Source organism: Psammomys obesus, unplaced genomic scaffold, assembly GCF_907164565.1.
Source record: "Psammomys obesus unplaced genomic scaffold, mPsaObe1.curated_primary_1811, whole genome shotgun sequence".
Classification (NCBI taxonomy): domain Eukaryota; kingdom Metazoa; phylum Chordata; class Mammalia; order Rodentia; family Muridae; genus Psammomys; species Psammomys obesus.
The window spans coordinates 29,992,594-30,012,394 of NW_026596034.1; the positions used below are offsets into that span (position 1 = coordinate 29,992,594).

At 44.3% G+C, this 19,801-nt stretch overlaps 1 protein-coding gene across 3 annotated transcripts in view; it reads left to right on the forward strand.

Annotated features, from left to right (window-relative positions):
• The first annotated feature begins 9,681 nt into the window (after positions 1-9,681).
• Positions 9,682-19,801, forward strand: part of Wwox (WW domain containing oxidoreductase) — a 903,057-nt gene continuing 892,937 nt past the window's right edge. For all 3 annotated transcript variants that reach the window (XM_055621458.1, XM_055621459.1, XM_055621460.1), the window contains exons 1-4: positions 9,682-9,904; positions 14,562-14,626; positions 15,439-15,496; positions 16,847-17,025. In XM_055621458.1, coding sequence (XP_055477433.1) covers positions 9,798-9,904; positions 14,562-14,626; positions 15,439-15,496; positions 16,847-17,025 — 409 coding nt within the window. In that variant the 5' untranslated portion in view covers positions 9,682-9,797. The remainder of the gene's footprint in view (positions 9,905-14,561; positions 14,627-15,438; positions 15,497-16,846; positions 17,026-19,801) is intronic.

Below are 19,801 nucleotides of genomic sequence, written 5' to 3' on the forward strand. Positions count from 1 at the left end.
TTTGTCTCTATTTTCTATGAAGCATTTATTCTGTTATATTTCCTGGAGGCTGTTGCTAGGAGAGTTAACTTTGTTTTCTGCCAGGTGTACACTCCGATATTTCCTGGTACCTGAATTCAGTTCCCAGTCAAGATCTTTATTTCAAAATGGAGTTATATTCAGGCTATCTTAAGCTCTTCACTTACTGCTGAATAAGCTCATCCTTGCTAGTTTTTTCTGAACTCTGACCTGGCTGGTTTAACTCAGATGTTCTGGCTCAAACTCCTCTCCCAGATGACTGATTCAATCTGGCTTTTCTTAGTTTCTCATTGAGTAGCTCTGGCCTCAAACTAACCCCAGCAATCTGTTCTAATCTTTTGGCTCCTTCTCATTCTCTGGATTATTCTGTCTTCAGCTGGGTCTAGCTTGTTCTCTCTTCAACCTCTCTCTGTAAAACATTACCAGTAAAATCTTTCTCTGAACTCCAGGAACTGAACCACACCATGAACTCAACTTCACTGCACTGCCTCTCAACTCACTTTCAACTGAACTAACTGAACAGCACTGAGTAGAACTCACAGAGCTGCATGCATCTGTCTCCTAAGTGCTGGGATTAAAGGTGTAAACCGCCATGCTTGGACCTGAGCTTTGCTTTACCTGAAACTTGCTCAATACCAGGCTGGCCTTGAAAGCAGATATCTGCTTGCCTCTGTCTCCTGGGATTAGAGGCATTTCTGAATTCCAGACGGATCACACAGACCTAGAAGGTCTTTGGATGTGATCTCTTGCCAGAGCAGCCATTTTCCAAATTAAAAACCTACAGGTCAGCTGATATTCTCTATTTCTAGGTAGCTCTGGCTTGTGTCTAATCGACAACAAACAAAACCAAAAAATCCTATCTAGAACCCAACTTAAGGGGCAAAGATTCATTTTGGCTCATGGTTTTAGAAGTTACAGGTCCAAGGTCGGTCCAATGTCGTCGTGAGCGTCACGGGAGCAGGAAGCAGAGCAGAGACACTTATGTCAGGAAGCAGAAAGAATGCAGAACGTGTGGCATATGTATGCAGTGCACACGTGTGTTTGTGCATGCACACAGAGAAGGGGCCAGAGTCGGGTAGTAGGATGTCTTTCATCACTCTCCACCTTATTTCCTTGAGGTAGGGTCTCTCATAGCTGGGCTTGCTGGCCAGAGCTTTTGGTATCTGCCCTTCACCTCAGTTCAGGTTGTAGGCACTCCTACACTCAGCCATGCCCAGATCGTATGTGGATGCTTGGGATTTGAACTTGGGTCTTCATGCTTTCTGAGCATACCCACTGAGCCAGCTCCCCAGTCTTGTTTTGATTTGGTTTGGTTTGGGTTTTTTTTTTTTTTGTTTTTTGTTGCTTTTTTTTTTTTTTTTTTTTCATTTGAGACAAGGTTTCTCTGTATAGCCAAGGCCTTTGTAGACCAGGCTGGCCTTGAACTCACAGAGATCCACCTGCCTCTTCCTCCTGAGTTCTGGGATTAAAGTCATGTGTCTCCATGCCCAGCTCTCTCCAGTCTTAATAACAACTTTTTTGTCTCTTCAAAGTATATGGGCTGGATATAAAAGTAAGCAAAATGAAACTAGCTCTTGGGAAGCTAGTTAGATTTTAGCAGCCTTGAAGGCCATTGAAGGAAGGTCCCTCCCTCATAGTCAGCAACTTGTTCAACCAGGAATTGGAATCCCAGGACTTGGATTATTGGTCAAAGGAATGGAAGCTGAATCTTATCTCTAACCCTGGGCAAAAGCTTATTATTATTTTTTTTTTACACTGTACAAAAGGTCCTAAGATTACTATCTAGCTTGATGCTTTCTGATAAAGAACAAAAAAATAATGCTGTTTTTCCCTCTTTTGGGATTAATGCAAACAGGCCTGCCAATCACCGAACAGTAAATAAATAAATAAATAAATAAACAGACAGACAAAAAAGGCTTTAAGAGAGCTGCCCAAGAAAATTTAAGAAATATTATAAAGGGTGGGAGAGACAGCTCAGGGATCAGGATCACTTGCTGCCCTAGAAGAGGACCCTGAGTTGGATCACAGCAACCACACGGTGGCCCATTGCTACCTGTATGTAACTCCAGTTCCAGGGGCACTGATGCCCTCTTCTGACCTCCTCAGGTACCAGGCAACCACAGGAGATCTATATCTATATGCCTATATCTATATATATTAAAATAAGAAAGTCTAAGGAGCAAAATAAAATAAGAAATAGTGTAACACTAACCAAACTATACATGTGAACCAACCCAACAGTTTCTTTGGATAGTGTATTCCATCTTTAAATTCCCTGTACAGTAAACTCCATTTTTAAATTTCAAATGGTGAAACACTAGTTTATTTTCCTGATTGAACTCTGACCCCAACAACACTGATTGTAGAAGGCAGCAATCTAATTTTATTATTTTAAAGATTTAAAAAATAATTTACTTATGTGTGCCTCTGTGTGTGTGTGTGTGTGTGTGTGTGTGTGTGTGTGTGTGTGTGTACATGAGGACAGGGGCGTGTGGAAGCCAGAAGAGAATCTCAGAGGCCCTGAATCTGGAGTTATAGTGATTGTATGCTGCTCTGGCAAGTACTCTTATCTAAGGAGCCATTTCTCTAGCTCCCCAGATACATTATTTCAGACAAACTAAGAGAAGTTTGGGGATTGGCCGCCGTCACTCACCTTATACATGTTGTTGATTACATTCCATTGACAAATTACAGGAAACCCTAATATTGAAACTCTCCTTTCCCTTGGAACCCTCATGCTGAAGCCATACTAACTATTTTTGGTTGTGGGCTGGGTGAAAGGGTCTCATGTAGCCCAAGGTTGTGCTTGAGCTTGCTATATAGTGAAGAATGGCCTTGAACTTCTGATTCTCCTGCCTCCATTTCCCTCCATAGTGCTGTAATCACAGGGCATCGGCTGCCACACATTACAGCAGTGTTAACTGCTAAAATTTAACAGCCTCTCCATGGTGAGAACCTGGTAAGCAGGAGACAGCCTTCTGAGAATGAGGCAATCTAAGACCTAATGACCCCACATCCCAGTGGACCATTGAAACTGCCGAACAGCAAAATCCACATAGCTTCTGGCTTTTGTCTCAGGGTTTTTTTTTTTTTTTTTTTTTTTTTTTGTGAGTAACAAGACTGCCACAGGTAACTGGGAAATCTCTTCTTACTTTGGATAACTGTAAACAAGGACACTTTCCAGTATGTATTTCTGTTTCCTACTTTCTTTCGGAATTCAAGAAACCCAAGGCACTGGATTATCTTTTCTAATGGAGACAGGATCTCTATATATAGCCCTGGCTAATCCTGTACTCAGTATGTAGGCCAGGCTATCCTCAAATTTACAGAAATCAGCCTGTCTCTGCCTCTAGACTGCCGGGATTAAAGGTGTAGCCACCGTAACTTGCCATTGTCCTTTGTTGCTGTTGTTTTGGTTTTGGTCTCAGATAGCCCTTCTCTCTCCCGTAGGGCAAGAAAATAGAAAACTATGGATGAGTAGGGTCCAGAGATCAATGTATGAAAAAAGAGCAAAGGAGGAGAGATTAGATGCCCTTATATTACTGGAGCTTCATTCAAGCGACAGAGCATGCTCAGAAAAGTACGGCGCTAGGAAGGAGGGGGTACTTTGTTATTGGTTTACGGAAGTTTACTTCAGACCTTGGCTCCACCCTTTCCCCTTTCTTGCTCTTTTAGAAGCAGAACACACACAGGTTGAGGCCTGACACACCTCCAGGTACTGCTGTGTCTCGCTTTTTATACATGATCACTATTCCTTTAAGTTTTTATGCTTTTTTGTACAATCCATCATAAAGAAGTACAAGGACCTGGAAACTCCAGCATCTGCCCTCCAGACTCAAATCTGTACCTGTGACGTGACACACTTAAGGTCACACTGACCAGGAGCTTTCCATAGGAATCCTGTAGTAGTAGCAGTAATAGGAATAATAATAACGGTACTAAATCATAAAATATATGAATATATAAATTAACATGTTTAATTATACTGACATTATATAAATAGATAATACATAATGCATATTATATATTTATATCAATATTTCATAGATCAATATAATTTAACATATTAATTATATATAAAATAATGTATGTATGTTATATATTAACATATAATAATTATAATTATATTATAATCTCTGTAGTCTGGGTTGAACTGCAATTTACTGTGAAGTCTAGACTAGCCTGGAACTTGTAGCAATCCTCTGCTTCAGTCTCCCCCGTGTTGAGATTACAGGCAAGAGCAACTACTCTTGTAATGCCAGGTTCACGGGACCCTCAGAGACCACCAGGAGACGACTGGATGTAATTGCAAGAGAGCTTTATTAAAAGAGCAATCGGACTCGGGACCCAAGTCTCTCTGACACTTGGCAGTAGAGAAGTGGGACCCCGAGCTCTGAGTGAACAGGATTTTTAAAGGGAAAGTCTGTGACCAGGGGGTTTCCATGGCAGCAAGCAGGGGGGCACAAGCCTTGGCGTTACAGAATTGGTTGAAGTTTAGCAGGGCAGGGTGACCTTTTCTGAGGCACACAATCACAATGGCTAAGGCATATAATCACAATGGCTATTTTTCTAAACCATTATCTGAAACATTGGGGAGAATTTTCCTACCCGATTTTCAACCAATTCCCATTGATTATTGCCAGGGAGTTTGTCTCTATTTTCTATGAAGCATTTATTTTGTTATAATTCCTGGAGGCTGTTGCTAGGAGAGTTAACTTTGTTTTCTGCCAGGTGTACATTCTGTGATATTTCCTGATACCTGAATTCAGTGCCTAGTCAAGATCTTTATGTCAAAATGGAGGTATATTCAGGCTAACTTAAACTCTTCACCTCTTCACTCTAAGCTTCAGTGTTTTTTTTTGTTTTTGTTTTTGTTTTTTCGTTTTTTTTTTTTTTTTTTTTTTTTTTACTAGCCAGAAGGGTCAGGAAGCTTCCCAGGTCTCTTTTGTATGTGAAGTTTGGTACTAAACCACCCAGCTTGATTTAGCAAGGACTCAGGATATAGGTTAAATCGGGTCTGCAGAGTGTTGGGGGGGGGGTGGTTGTAGAAGTTACCAACTTCCTGGCATTAATAAATTAGAGGACTAGGCTCCAGAAATAGCCTATTAAAATTTGTGCCCCTTGCAGACATTTCTTTTTGAGTGATGTCAAATTTTATTCAGCAAAAATGAGTCCCTCTTGTCACACATTTCTAGTTAGTGAAGAAAGTAATCAATCAAAAAAAGAAAAGAAAAGAAAAAAAACCCAAAACCAAAAACAAAAACCCAACCAGTCAAAGGAACGGCATCCTTGCTGAGAACTAGGCTTTCAACTGTGGGCAGATAGAGCCACCTGGCGTGCAGCTTGGTAACCACAAGCTTGGATGTTTAAAAATCATTTATTATCAACTGTGTTTCAGATGTTTTTACAGGGAACAAACAAACAAACCCCTTTTGGGGTTGATTTTGAGGACGGTGGCTTTCTCTCAAATGCCTTAAAGCTCATTATAATCTTCCTTGCCTGGGCTGAGCTGCTGACAGACCCTTGTTATAGCAAAGTCAAAGCTCCAAGGCCAGGGGCCGGAAATGATAAGCAAACAGAGGAAGGAATAAACTAAGTGCTGTTGTGAAGGTGGACCTATAAGTGACCAAATCTGGCATTCTAAATGTGGTGGTTTAAATGAGAGTGTCCCCCTAGACTCGTGTTTGAACACCTGATCTCTAGTGGTGGAACTGTTTAAGAAAGATTAGGAGATGTGATCTTTTTAGGGGCGGTGTGTCCCAGGGGCTGTCTTTGAGAATACTCCTACATTCCCTAGTATTCTCTCTACTTCCTATTCTTGAGAGACAGGCTTCAGTGTGACAGCTAATTAGTAGGGGGAACAAAGCTACTTAAACCTTTTGGGAGTGGGTAGGAGCATTCGGGTTGAGTTTGCATCATTGGTCGGGGCCAGGGTGCTGGGGATGCCTCATTTGCACAAGGAGGAATTCCAGGTGCTGCTAGACATGACCTTATACAAGGAGAGGAAGTTTAACCTGGCTACCAGGCTCCTTGTCCTGGGGATTGAGCAAAGGTAGGGGTGCAGGGATACTTGCACAGGGACACGAAGGTCCAGGATGGCGATGGGGGATGGCAGCAATTCTACTCCTGCCAATCTTTCCTCAGTCCCGTGGCTCCCTGGCCTCACAATTAAACATTCCCTTTACCCACTGAGCCATCACCATGGCCCTATGTTTTTTATTGTGTCAGTAGCAGGAGCTGAACAGTCTACCATCTAACTACAGCTCCAGGCAATGCCTGAATATTTTACTTTGTCAGGTTTTAGATAGAGGTCAACAGATAAGATGAAGGAAGAGATAGAAGACGACAAGATTACACTAATAATTTGAGATTATTATTTGAGTATAGAGCAGCCATTCAGATTCTCTGCCCTGTAAGGTGTGTATGGAGGGGGCTCTCGGAATCCATGGGATAATGTTACAGAACTCGGCATTCAGAGCCTTGGCTTACTGTAAATATAGATGCATTGTTTTTCTTTTTCTTTGCTTTGTTTTTTGAGACAGGGTGTCTCTGTGGAGCCCTGAGTGTCCTAGAACTCACTCTGTAGATCAAGATGATCTCCAACTTAGAGATTTGCCTGCCTCTGCTGGGATTAAAGGCATGTGCCACCATGTCTGGCTTAATGCATGCTTCCTAACTGGAACCCAAACAACAGCTTAGGGACACATTTTTCCCCCTTTTAGTATTTTGAGACAAGATCCTCCTATATGCCACAGGCTGGATTTGAACTTGCAGCTATCCTTTCTGACTCTGCTTCCTGAGTGATAGAATTACAGGCTTTCCATACCATACATTTGTCTGGAGACATTTTGATTGTCATACCTGGGAGAGGGAGATGGTATTGGAAGAAGACAAAGATTTTGCTAAGTGCCTCACAGTGCATAGGGCAGCTCCACTCCGACTCGCCCCAAATATCAATAGTGCTGAGGTTGAGAAATCGTGGTGTCAGTGACAGGAGAACCTTAGAGGACTACATTAACAATTAATGTTACAGGGTTGTTCTGTGGTAGCAGAAGGTTGGCCTTCCAGAAGTTTAGAGTTCTACCATGGAAACTAATACTCTGCTTAGAGGCATAGCACATACTAGCTACTTCACACTAGTGGGAGGGAAATACTTGAGAAAACCAACTTAATGGATAGAATAGGATTTACTTATAGTTTCAGAGAACTTAGCAGCTCCCTCCCCTTCTTCTCGTGGGGCAGGCGTGGTGGGGCAGACCAGTTTGAAGCATTGTGGCCACAGGAACTTGCTTTCTGTTGCTGTAGCAAAGACCAGGACCGAAAGCAACTTTGGAAGTTGCCTTACATTTCCAGGTCATGATCCATCCTTGAAAAAAGTTGGGGCAAGAGCTGAAGGAGGAAATGAAGCAGAAGCCACAGAAGAACACTGCTTGTTGGCTTACTTGTAGCTATGTTTTTGTTTGTTTGTTTTTTTATACAGCCCAGGACCACCTCCCATCAAATAGGTGCTCTTACATTGGGCTGGATGGTCCCACATCAATAAATAATCAAGGCAATTCTTCATAGACACAGCTATCAGCTAATCTAATCTGGGCTTTTTCCTCTTCCTGGATGAACAGTGAGGTAGGAAGCAGGGTTGGTGGCTAGAGGGATGGGAGAGTAGATTCAGACAGGGATAATATACCTATCAGGCTCTTCTCAGCCAAGTAACCCATCTCCTCCAGCTATTCCCCACCTTCATAAACCTCCAAAATGATGCCACTAACTGGAGACCAAACATTCAAATCATGAGTCTGTTGGGGACATTTCAGAATCAAATCACAACAGAAGGATGTTATCCATCACTAATATCAAGTGGCTTGATGGCATGTCACCGGAAGCAGATGACAGGTCTGGCTTGACCAATCTAAGGTCTACCTCAGCTCTCATGCTTTGAATAGAGGCCACAGTCACCAAAGAAAAACCAAGACTCTTCATTTTGACCATATTCACTTTTCTCTGCACAATCATGGGCCTTCATGATCTCACTTCATATCAGAAGAGTCAGTGGGCTAAGGTGAGAGGTGAAAGGGTAAGCAGAGGTGCAGTAGAAGAGCAGTAGCAGATACACAGACATTTGGGAAAAAAAAAGTCATGCTCTCATAGGATTCAAATGGGAGAGCAGTGCTGTTACACTAAATGGTGGGATAAAGAGAAGGCTCTGTGGTAAAAGCGCTTACTGTGACAGCACGAGGACCAAGTAGGGTTATCAGAAGCCACAGACATTCGGGGTGGGTGTGGTGCCTTTCTCTAATTCCAGTGCTGGGAAGCCTGAGACAGGGATCCATGGAGCAAGCTAGGTTAGCGGACAACTGAGACACCGCCTCAGTGAATAAGCAATGGAAGAATATGCTCTCCTTACCAAGCCCTGGACTCCTCAGGCAGGTGCACACCTGTGTCCACATACACATGCTCATGTGGAGACAAAACAAAAAAACAAGTAAGTGTTGCTTTCATTAAGTCAGCTCTGTACTGCACATGTTCAGCGAAGTGTGGCTGCCCCCAAGGAGTGTGGGGAGGAAGGAGCTATTCCACAGCAATGATTATTTTCAGGACTTAAAGACAAAAGTAACATTGCTAGTATCCCTGACTTACCCATAAAATGGGCATTCTTTCCATAGAGGCATGCGTTCTCTCATAACCTAGAAGACTTCTCCATAACCCAGGGCTGGGAAACAAGTTATAAGTAGAGCATGTTTTGGAAACTGGCTTCAGCAAGGCCAAGCTGAAGATAGGCTTCAGATTGTGAATACAGGACATTTATAGATAGGATTCTTGTCATGTGCTTTGACAGTGTGCTTTGTAAGTTTGTGATTAGGTGGTGCCTATGAACAAGAAAACCACGTTATGGCTGGAAGACCATTCTCTCTAATAAAAAATCTGCAGGGATGAGAATTTATACTTTCTGTATTTTTGGCTCACTTTATAGCCTAGGCTGGCCTCAAGCTCACGGTGATCCTTCTGTATTAGCATCCCTAATTCTGGAATTACAGGCACGAGTCACTGCACCTGTCTAGACCTTGTATTTCTATGTTCTCCAACTATAGTTTTTAAATTTCATATTTACATGCACAATAAAGCTTGTGAATGAAAAATCTCTGGATTGTACCAAGTCGGGACATTTACTCTCGCAGGTGTGTCTTTCTTGAGGCTTGTGGCGGCATGTGGCCCAGGATAATAATAAATACGGACCAACACAAAAATTGTAAACTTCAAACATTTTTGAGATGTTCCTTTCTTTTCCTTTTCCGGGGCTGGATCATTGGATCTCCAGCGTAAATTTTGGATATGACTATGTCATAGTATCGTGTCGCAGTGTCAAAGGTTGAGTATGCAAGCCTGCATGGAAAGAAACTGAAGTCCAGGACAGCCTCTTCAGAACCCTTTCTTTTTTTTTTTTTATCCCCAGTACTTACGCCAGTTGAGCCTGGACTACATTTCCCAGGATACCCCAATGCTGAGACTCAATCAGGATTGGGTAAAACAGTAAGGAAGTGATTTCCGGTCGCCCGGCAACGGGCGGAGTCCTGCACGGTGACTGGGTGCGCACGCGCGCTGCCACCGGCGCGCACCTCAGGCTCCGCCCCCTGTCCCGCCAGTCGCCGAGACTCCAGGAAACTGGATTACAGCTGCGGACCGGTTGGGCGAGCAGCGCGCAAGCGCCAGCGGCTGGTGCGCGCGGCGCGATTGATGCCAGGGTGTGTTGCTGAGGAGACCGGGCAGTCACTTCTATCTCCACCATGGCAGCCCTGCGGTACGCGGGCCTGGACGACACGGACAGCGAGGATGAGCTGCCCCCGGGCTGGGAGGAGAGAACCACCAAGGACGGCTGGGTGTACTACGCCAAGTAAGCGACCTGGAGCGGCGATCCCGGGACCCGTGTCCTCTGAGGCCTGGACCCTGCGCTGCCTGCCCAGCCCGGCGGGCACGCGCATCCAGGTTGCCAGCCACCTGTCCCAGGGTGGTCCCCCTCCCCCACTGTGGGGTCAGGGTAAAGCTGGGGTCACCTGGTCGCCTGCAGCACGCCCCCCCTGATGCTCTCTAGGTGGCACTCATAGTGCCGTGGTGCCTCTCAGGTCTTAACTCCTCTAAAGAGGAAATAAAAGTGGAAACTTCAATGCCCAGCTCCGGCCGAGTCCAAGCAGTCCGCGTTTTTAAACAGATGTCCTGGATTGCTCATAATGGATTCCCAGGAAAGTTTAGGAAACCCTAACAGAGAGCTTTTCTCCATTACTAACCGTGACCTCCTCGGGGCACTGAAAGCCCCGGCTGATTGCTTCCTTCTTCGTCTGTAAAAATGAATCGACACAAGAATGAATCCAGTGCTTGTACATAAGGCACTCAGTGGAGAGGCTAGTGGCTTGTAGATCTTCTGCCCAGCCGGAATTTCTTGTTAGCTGGACAGTAATACCTGTGGCAAAGTTGAATAGGCCATGTGTTGTAATTACCTAACCCTGGTCTGAGACAGGATCTCACTATGTAAACTTGGCTGGCCTGGAACTAGCTTAGTAGATCAGGCTGGCCTCGAACTTTCACAGAGCCACCTGCCTTTTACAGAGTCTCACTGTATAGGTAGGCCTGAGTAATCCCACCCCCACCCCCAGTATCTGGGTAGTGCCTTAAATACAGACCCTGTGTTTCCATAGAGAACCTACTGCAGATGATTCTGTACTTTGGGAAAATCTGTTAAATTTTAGCAAATAATATATATTTAATGTATAAAATGATGTGTTTTGATACAGTCTTTGGGTCATGATAGGGTTCGTTTTCTCGACCAGTTAAAGAATTAAAAGGCAAGGGGGAAAATCCCCAGTGCAACAGGTAGGAACAGAGAAATCTCCATCACCGCTAACAGCAGCAGACAGAATCAACAGCTGAAAGGACTTTATTGTTGGAGGGAAGGAGGCACGTTCTCACATCAGGCACACGGAAACCGAAAGCAGAGTGGGAACCCTGTAGAGCCCAAAAAACATATATATATATATCTCGAGAGAGAGAGAGAGAGAAAGAGTCAGTCTTTGAACAGTTTTCCTCCCCTGATTTAAGAGTTGCTCAATGTGAAGAAAGATAAGGTGGTTGATTAGCCCACAACTGTTGGGTAACATGTCCTGATGTGGTCTTGAATTTGTTGATCCAGTCCGTCAGCAGGCACCTGCTGGCAGGAGAAAAAGACTAAAAGGCCTTTGTTTTGAGATGCCAGGCTTTTGCCTCAGGTAAGGAGGGTGAGGGAGAAGCTGGCCATCTTGGAAGTTCACCACCTGTGTTACCTAGCCATGGTCCTTCTACCTGTCTGTCTGCCTACCAAGACATCTGCCTACCTTCTAGTCCCCAAGTTCGTGATGTCCTTTTTCATATGTATATTGTGTACTTTCCCTCATCTTCTTAAATACTTCCTCTTCTTCTTTCTTATGTATCTGTAAAATATTTTTTAAAATATTTCTTTATTATTTATATAGTATTCTGCCTGCATGTGTGCCAGCACGCCAGAAGAGGGCACCAGATCTCTTTATAGAGGGTAATGAGCTGCCATGTGGTTGCTGGGAATTGAACTCAGGACCTCTGGAAGAACAGCCAGTACTCTTAACCTCTGAACCATCTCTCCAGTTCCCTGTAAAATATTTTTTAAACAGGGACTCATGTAGTCCAGACTGTCTTTACCTTGATATGTGGCTGAGGTTGAGGTCCTGATTCTCCTGGGATAGGGTCACAAGTGTTCATGAACACCCCTGACTCCATGTTTTTAATGGCTGGGAGAATCAATCTTTTTAAAGCTTTTTAAAGAGTGTATTATCACTTGGCTTTTAGTAATAACACCTGTAATCTGTAGTTTTAGTTTTTAATAATTAATTTTTTTATGAACTGTAGGCCAGACTGGCTTCAAACTCACAGAGATCTTCCAGCCTCCGGGGTTAATGGCATGAGCTCCAGGTTCATTTGTCCAGCAGTGTTTCCTGCAGCCTAGGCCTGCCTAGGATTCTTTATGTAGCCTGAAATGACATTAAGTTCCTGATACCTCCACCTTCATGATGTGGAATTACATGTTTGCACCACCCTACCTGAAAAAATGTAAGAGATAACTTTCCAGGCTCACTATCAAATTAGTTAGTTTGTATTCTGGAGTCTCCCAACTGCTAGATTGTAAAGGCCCCTTGAGAGTTGCAGCTCAAGGATACTCACTGCTTCCCCCTGGTGGCCAGGTAGAGAGAAACAAAGCAGACAAGCTCTGATGAGTTCATTTATTCGAGAGCCCTTAAGAACCCGGCCACTTAGAGGGTACTGGTTGTGCCCAGCTAAGTGAGATGCCTCTTTAAGGAGCTCTCTAAGACAGGGCAGATGACTTGTAATAGATAGTTCCAGTGCAGTGTGTCTGTCCAGCATGAGGTGGGTGGGTGAGTGAGGCTGCCTATGAGAGAAGTCATTTGGCCTTTGTCTCAGAGTTCTGGTAGAAGGTGGGTCTAGGTGGCAGGAAGTCAGGCACTTGGAGGGGACAGTGGGGGGAGAAACCCCAGGCAGCGTTCTAGAGAAATAAGTGCATTGTCTGAGCAAGAGGTGCAGGGAAGTAAACATGCCAAGAATCCCACATTTGTTGCCCCTACCTGGGCCTCTGTGTGTCGCCTCTGCCTTAGATATCTCCCTAGTCTATATGCTCCAGCCACCTGTACTTACAACTGTTTCTTGGCCCGTGGCATCTCGTCACTTGGTGATAAAGGAATACAGTTTCTCTCTTGTTGAGAGTGGACTTACGGCACTCAAGCTTAACCTTCGAATGCCTTCTTCAGTGCCTGACTGTTTCCCTCATGGCAGGTGCCTTGTCACTGGTGGCAGGCGGTTCTAGTTGTTGGTCTGTGTTCTCTGCGCATCTCTTATAGCTGTACTTTCAGTTTTGAATGGCTGATTTTTACTAAATATGAATTGAGCAAAAGTGAAAGATAAATAGCAAGTAGCAGATAGAGAGACGCCATGAGTAGCGAAATATTATCAAATAGAGTAACTCAGTGCCCTTCAGAAACCTGGACTGGAGGGGCTCACCTGAAAGAGAAGGCAAGTCACAGCTTTAAGTCAGGTGTGTATAGCATCAGCCCCCATGTGGGAGCCCTGTGGAGAGGACATGCTGGAGTTCCCATTGCTCGATACATGCTCTCCCTGGACAAGCTTCCCCTTAGTTACAGGCATTTTTATATTGCGGAATAAAACAGTAGCTGAGGGAAGGTATTTGGGAGTCTTCTGGCTGTGTTCAAAGACACAGTTTTTTTTTTTAATACCCTTAGCTGTCTGCTGTTTTCCTTCCTGTCACAGATTAGGGGCCCAATAGTCTCTTGGGGACTTTTGGAGGACATGTACAATAAACATGCTGGAGCCTGGGGTAAGGGGAAGCCTCCTCAATAGCAGAGCCCGTGTTCAGTGAGTTTGGATAGCACATGACAATTTACCAATAGAACGTATGACAGCTCACCATTTTATTATAATGGTTCCTCCATGAGACCATTTGCACCCTGTCCTTATAACAGCCCCATTCTGCAGATGACAGGAAGTGATGGCTTGGAGATGGAGTGAGTGTACAGTGGTCCATAGGGGCTGTCTTGTCAGATCTAGTGTTCAGAGATCCATGGTCATCTTGCCATAGAAAGTGACTTGTGCTGCTGTCTTACTGCATTTGTAACATCCTTTTAGGTGAGCTCAGGGCCAAGTGATTAGTGAGACACCGAAAAGTTACACCTGGGGACAGAATATACGTGTGTGTGTGTGTGTGTGTGTGTGTGTGTGTGTGTGTGTATGTGTATGTGTATGCATGCCACGGTGTATTGCTGGAAGTCAGAGGACAACACTCGGGAGCTGGCTTACTTCTTCCACCATAGGATCCAGGCAGCAAGCTTGAGTCATTAGGATTGCATGACAAGCACTTTCACCTCTTGAGCCATTTTGCCAGCCCAGAATGTACATTTTTAAAGTCACCTCTGTAATTTTAGTACTTGGGAAGTAGAGACAGTAGAATCAAGCATTTAATGTCCTCCATGGCTACATAGTGAGTTCAGCCTGGGCCACATGAATCTTTGTCTCAAAAAAAACAAACCAAACCAAGGCAACAACAACAAAAACAAATCAAAACCAAAAAGACAAAACTCAACAAAGTAAAAAGAACAAGGAAAAAAAAATATTTAAAAAGGATTAACATAAGCATTATAAACTAGGTATTGAAGTTTGTTAATATATCCTTGAGTGAGGGGACAAGAAATATGAAATGTCTTTCTAGAACTCTGTGATTCACAGAGTTTGTAAAGTTCACCCGTAGCTAGGACCCAGTCCCACCTTGCTTTCCCCACCTGGTTTGCATGATTCTTTCAGGTTTGATTCTTCTGACCTGACGCAGTCAGGAAAGTTTCTGTTTTTGAGTCTTTCTTTCTGCATCTGGTCTTAGGACTCCAGCTCTATCGGGGAGAGACACAGTTTAGCACAGTGATTACTTTTCAGCAGTGTTAACTTACTATATTGTGGATCTGTTACAGTCACACCGAGGAAAAGACCCAGTGGGAACATCCGAAAACGGGCAAAAGAAAACGAGTCGCAGGAGGTCTGTATGTCCTTGGAAGCCCACAATCCTGTGTCTGAAGCATTACTTAGCCAGGGAAGATGTGGGGAGGGAACAGTTGACCCTGTCTTTCTGAGAAGGCTGTCTGATGGCGGCCATCAAGGAAGAGTCTCAGTCTGAAAACCTAATGGGATTTGGCAGAAGGAGAGATGAGATCTTGAGATGGACAGGAGGAAGGCTTATGGTTTTAAACAAAGATTATTGAAACATTGTTGAGTTCCTCTGTGGTTGTACCATGTGGGTAATTGCCTTGCTGTAGGCTGTAGTCAGATGTCTGTATCTTACAGGAACCTACAAGATGTTTCCAAGCAAGGAAACATGGAATAGAGGTATTGAATGAAAACAAAGGGCACTGAAGCTCCTTGGCCTCAGTGGGTTTAGGCCTCAGATGAACTTGTACACAAAAAGGATGGGATGGCTCTATAGCATGGCGAAAAGCAGCCCATGTCAGCACTCCACTGGTTGTGTCCAGTGTACTTGCAGGCACTGTAAGCTTTGGGAATTCATGCTCACAGGAGCAGCTGCTGAGGCCTGAAGTAAAAGCAGGAGCTGAGCAAACACTTCAGAGTGATGGAGTGTGACAGGATTTTGGTTAAAGCAGGAGGCAAAAATGTGACTTCCAGGTGGAATGCTGGGCCTTCTGTAGCTGCCACCCTCAAATCATGTGACCAGAGCAAGCTGGTCCAGAGGGTTTAGGAGATGGGGGAGTTGGGATAAGAGGGATAACACTCCTTCCTGACCTTGGGGTGTGGCTTCCACTGCACATACAGCTGTCAATCTTTCTTGTATTTCAGATTTACCATATGGATGGGAGCAAGAGACCGATGAGAACGGACAAGTGTTTTTTGTTGAGTAAGTGTCTATGTAGAAACATGGTCATCTTGACTTTTACGAGGAATTTTCAGTTATAATTTCCTACATTGTAGGAAAATATGAAGTCACGTATACTGTTTTATCAGCAGCAGTAGCTACCTTTACGAGATTTGTGATTTTTTTTTTCTTCCAGTCTGTAGTTTTCTACCCATCTCTGTAGACTAAGATTTTTGGGGTCAGGCCAGACCAGCCCTTCACACTTGTGTCTGCCACATGGATTGTGGTGTGGTACACCCCTGAGAGCCTGCCATTTGGGGAGTGTCATGAAAATTTTCCCTTTACTTGATTGAACTACTTTTCTTTCTTTGCTTCTTCCTCTTCTTTAAGCTGCTTGTCTTTGAGGCTTCCTAAAATTTATACAAAGGATTGATATGTCTGTTTGACTGTATGAGGGCATCAGGTCTCTCTGCTATCGTTTTTTAAATTCCTTTGAGGCAGGGTCTCTCCCTGAACCTGAATCTTGCTTTTTCTTGGCTAAGATGGAAAGCAATAAGCGTTAGCAATTCTGCTGTATCTGCAACCTTCGGAGCTGGGGTTATGAATGTGCAAACATGGAGTCCTGGCTTGTTGGGTGGGTGCTAGGTTCCAAACTCCAGTCCTCATGATTGGGCAATACATGGATATCAGGGCAACTTGCGGGAGTTGATTGTTTTCTTCTGTCATATAGGTTTCAGCGATTGAACTCAGGTCATCAGGCTTGGTAGCAGGCACCTGCTGAGTCATCTTGATAGCCCAAAAATACATTTAAAATGTAAAAATGGTATTCAAAGGAGCAGTTTAATAGTCTATATGTGCCAGTATATTTTAATGTTGTTTCTGTAAGTTCTAGATCAATTACAAATGAAGAGTGTGGCATGGCCATTGTCTTAAAATGCAAACTGTTGAAACTTTGCTATTTGGCTTGTTTTATAGTTATTGAGACGCTTCTCATTTCCATTTTCTCCTTGTATGCCAGTGTATATAGGCCCTTGCACAGGCCAGTAAAATTACACGGGCATCTGTTGATGAGAGTGGCTGACAGATGCTACAGCCTCATTTATCTTAACATGAATTCAGCAGAAGCTCAGAGCCTTCTCAGGGAGCTGCTCTTTGGGCCCAAGAGCAAGTGTGTCCTAGTGTCTTCAAGTAGTTCTGCGAGGCTTCCAAGGCAGGAGGACCATCCTTCTGGAGGTCAGAAGGGGGATCAGATGGGGTCGAGGTCTCTCCATATTTGACATTAAGCCTTTTGGTGCACAAATGATGGTGTTTGCCTGAAGTACTAGATTATCTTGTATTTGGAGATGCTGGTCCTTGCTGTATCAAGTTCAATGTCCTTCCTGTTCTTTGCAGCCACATAAATAAAAGAACTACCTACTTGGATCCAAGATTGGCATTTACTGTGGATGATAATCCGACAAAGCCAACCACCAGACAGAGATACGACGGTAGCACGACCGCCATGGAGATCCTGCAGGGCCGGGACTTCACGGGAAAGGTGGTCCTGGTTACCGGAGCGAATTCAGGAATAGGTAGGCCTGTAGCTCACTGTCATCTTATTTTACTCACTTTTTAATTTTTATTTTTTTGTGAGGGCTACAGCGAATTCCACTTAAATGTAACTGAAATTAAACTTTGTAGTAAATCTTCAATGTAAAGATGCTCTTATAGCCTTTTCAGCTGTTGTCTCATTAAAACCCTACTCCCTCTCAATCCCAGTATTACAGTGCGAGGCTTTGTGGGGCCTGACCTTGAAGTTGCCCAAAGCTGAAAAGTCAGCAAAAGGCTGTGGCTATTTTGGTACTCAGGGACTGGAGACAACAGGCTCTGGCTAAGAGTTTTTGACCCGGTCTGTGTGGTGCATGGATGTATTCCAATTACCTGGGTTATTCAAACCAAAATTGATTGGTAATGGGATACTGGACAACAGCAGATTGTGACTTTGGATCCAAGGGTACTGCAGGTTTCCACTGGTCACTGAGCCTATCATTTTCTTTTGGTAACCATATCTTATTTCTTCATAAAACTGGAGGATTCATCCTTGTCTTCACCTCTGAAGTAACCCTTCTAATTGCTGCTGTTTAACTACAGTGGCCATGGTGAGGTCAGTGGCTTCCGGGCTGGTGCAGTGGCAACAATGAGGGCACTTGTGCCATCTTAAGGGATGAGGCTTTATTTTGTTTTGGTCCATTGACATCTGACATTAGAATCTGAATTGCTTCGTGATAGCATATGCATCTTCAGATTAAAGAATAGGATTGTACTTGGCTGTCCTCTGGCTTGTCCTCTGTTGGGTTTCTCTCTGTCCATCTGTCCTTCTATCACAGTGCCCCCTCATGGCCTCTCTTAAGAACTTTTCTCTAGTTTCCTCTCTGTTTTCCTGATTTTAGAGTCCACAGTGTCCTTTTCCAGCAAGCATAGGAGGTGAGGTGCCAGAGCGGATCAGCCACTCTGCAAGTATGACAGGCTCGTAGGGCTTGAGACATCATCCCAGAGTAGGTCTCTTGACCATGCTCCTACTAAGATAAAGGGACAAAGGAAATGTGTTTAAAACAATGGAAAGCGGTTTTCTCAAAATCACTTCCCAGACCTCATCCTGAGCCCAGAATACATCCTTTTCAGTCTCTGTTTGGGATAAAGGCTGGATGATCGCCATGCTGTCAGTGGACTGTGCTGCTAGTAATAATGACCGTCTCTTCAGGATCCAAGAGGCATTGATTTGATCTGAGTGTAGACCCAGGATGCTGCAGATACGTTTTAAAAACAGGATTTCAGGACCTAACACTGTTTCCCTTTGTTTATTAATACTTAGCTCAATAGGAATTTAATGAAAAGATATCATCACCTTAGTCTTTTAGTTGGACAGTTTTTCTTATTTATTTTTATTTATTTAATTTATTTATGTATATCAATATTTTGTCTGCATGTATGCACACTGTGTTAGGAGACGAGAAGAGGTTATTGAATATCTTGGATCTGGAATTATATAGAGATGGTTGTGAGCTGCCATGTTGGTGCTGGGCCTTAACCTGGGCTCTCTGCATGAGCAGCCAGTGCTCTTCACCAGAGAGCCAGCCCACCAGTCCCCAGGATAGGCTTTCTTTAATCAGTGAGGTATGTGACTGGCTCCTTTCAGCCTGCTCTGTCTGATGTCAGCTAGCAGACCTTTGGATACAACTCTTGTCCTCTTAGAGGTTTGCAGCATCAGGTGTTTGACATTGTTATCTCAGACTCAGAGGTGGCCCAGGACGGGATGAGAATCATGTTTGGTGATTTCCTGATATAGAGAGACAAGGAGATTCTGAAGTGTGGGGAAGAAACATGCGGATCCAAAAGGCTCCCAGAATGCTGAGAGTAGAGGAGGAGGTGCTGCCTCTCCACTTCCTCTGACACTTCCTCCTTGGGCCCATAGCTTACTTTGTGGACTGAAGGAGGTGTGTGTGGTCCCACTGGTGTGGCAGGATGGATTGTTGAAGGTTTTAGGAAGGCCAGCAGTGTTCCCAGCTCCTACCCCCCCTTAGGGACTGCCTTTACTGCTGCCTGTCACTCCTCCGTCTCCACGCCATCAAGCATGGCTCTGTGCTAGTGCTGAAAATTTTGACTCTTAGTTATTGGAATAATATATTTCAAATTTCAGGCAGGTGAGTTTGTATAAATCATTCTCCGTCTTCAGCAGGTGTATCAGACTTAAAGAAGCTGTAGGTTGATAGGCACATGGCTTTCTGTCGTAATGGAGCTGCCTTTTGTCCTTTGAGGCAGTCTTGAAAATGTCCTTGGCCAGGGAGGCTGTGGCCTCTAGATAACAGACTTCCTTCTCCTTCTACTTGGCCATGCATAAGTCGCCATCACTTCTTCATTTTGCCTGTTGCAAAGCAGAGCTGGGCATCTGCTCCCAAGACTGCTGGGGTCACCCTCTGGGAAAGCTTTGCCAGGGCCAGCAGCATTCCTTTCTTTGGGTCACAGCAGGGAGACTGTTGTCAGTGGATCAGCCATTGAGTCCTTAGCCTGTGAAGCTGAGTGGATCGATTCTGAGCATGGTTCCTCCCTGATCCTCCCTGCTCCACCCCCCATGCCTGGACAGACGCTCTGTCTACCCATGAATGCTGTTGTGGCAGTGTCTTGTCCAAACTCCCCTCCAGGTGCTGTCTGCAGGAGAGGTGTGGGAGGAGCATGTTCCCTGATTGACTGACTGGTTTTCCCAGAGCTCTGAGCAGACTGTTCTATCACTTGCTCACACTGGTTATAAGCAATGCAGAGCTAACTTTTGAAGTTGATACTTGATATTACTAAAGCAATTGAAGAAATTCT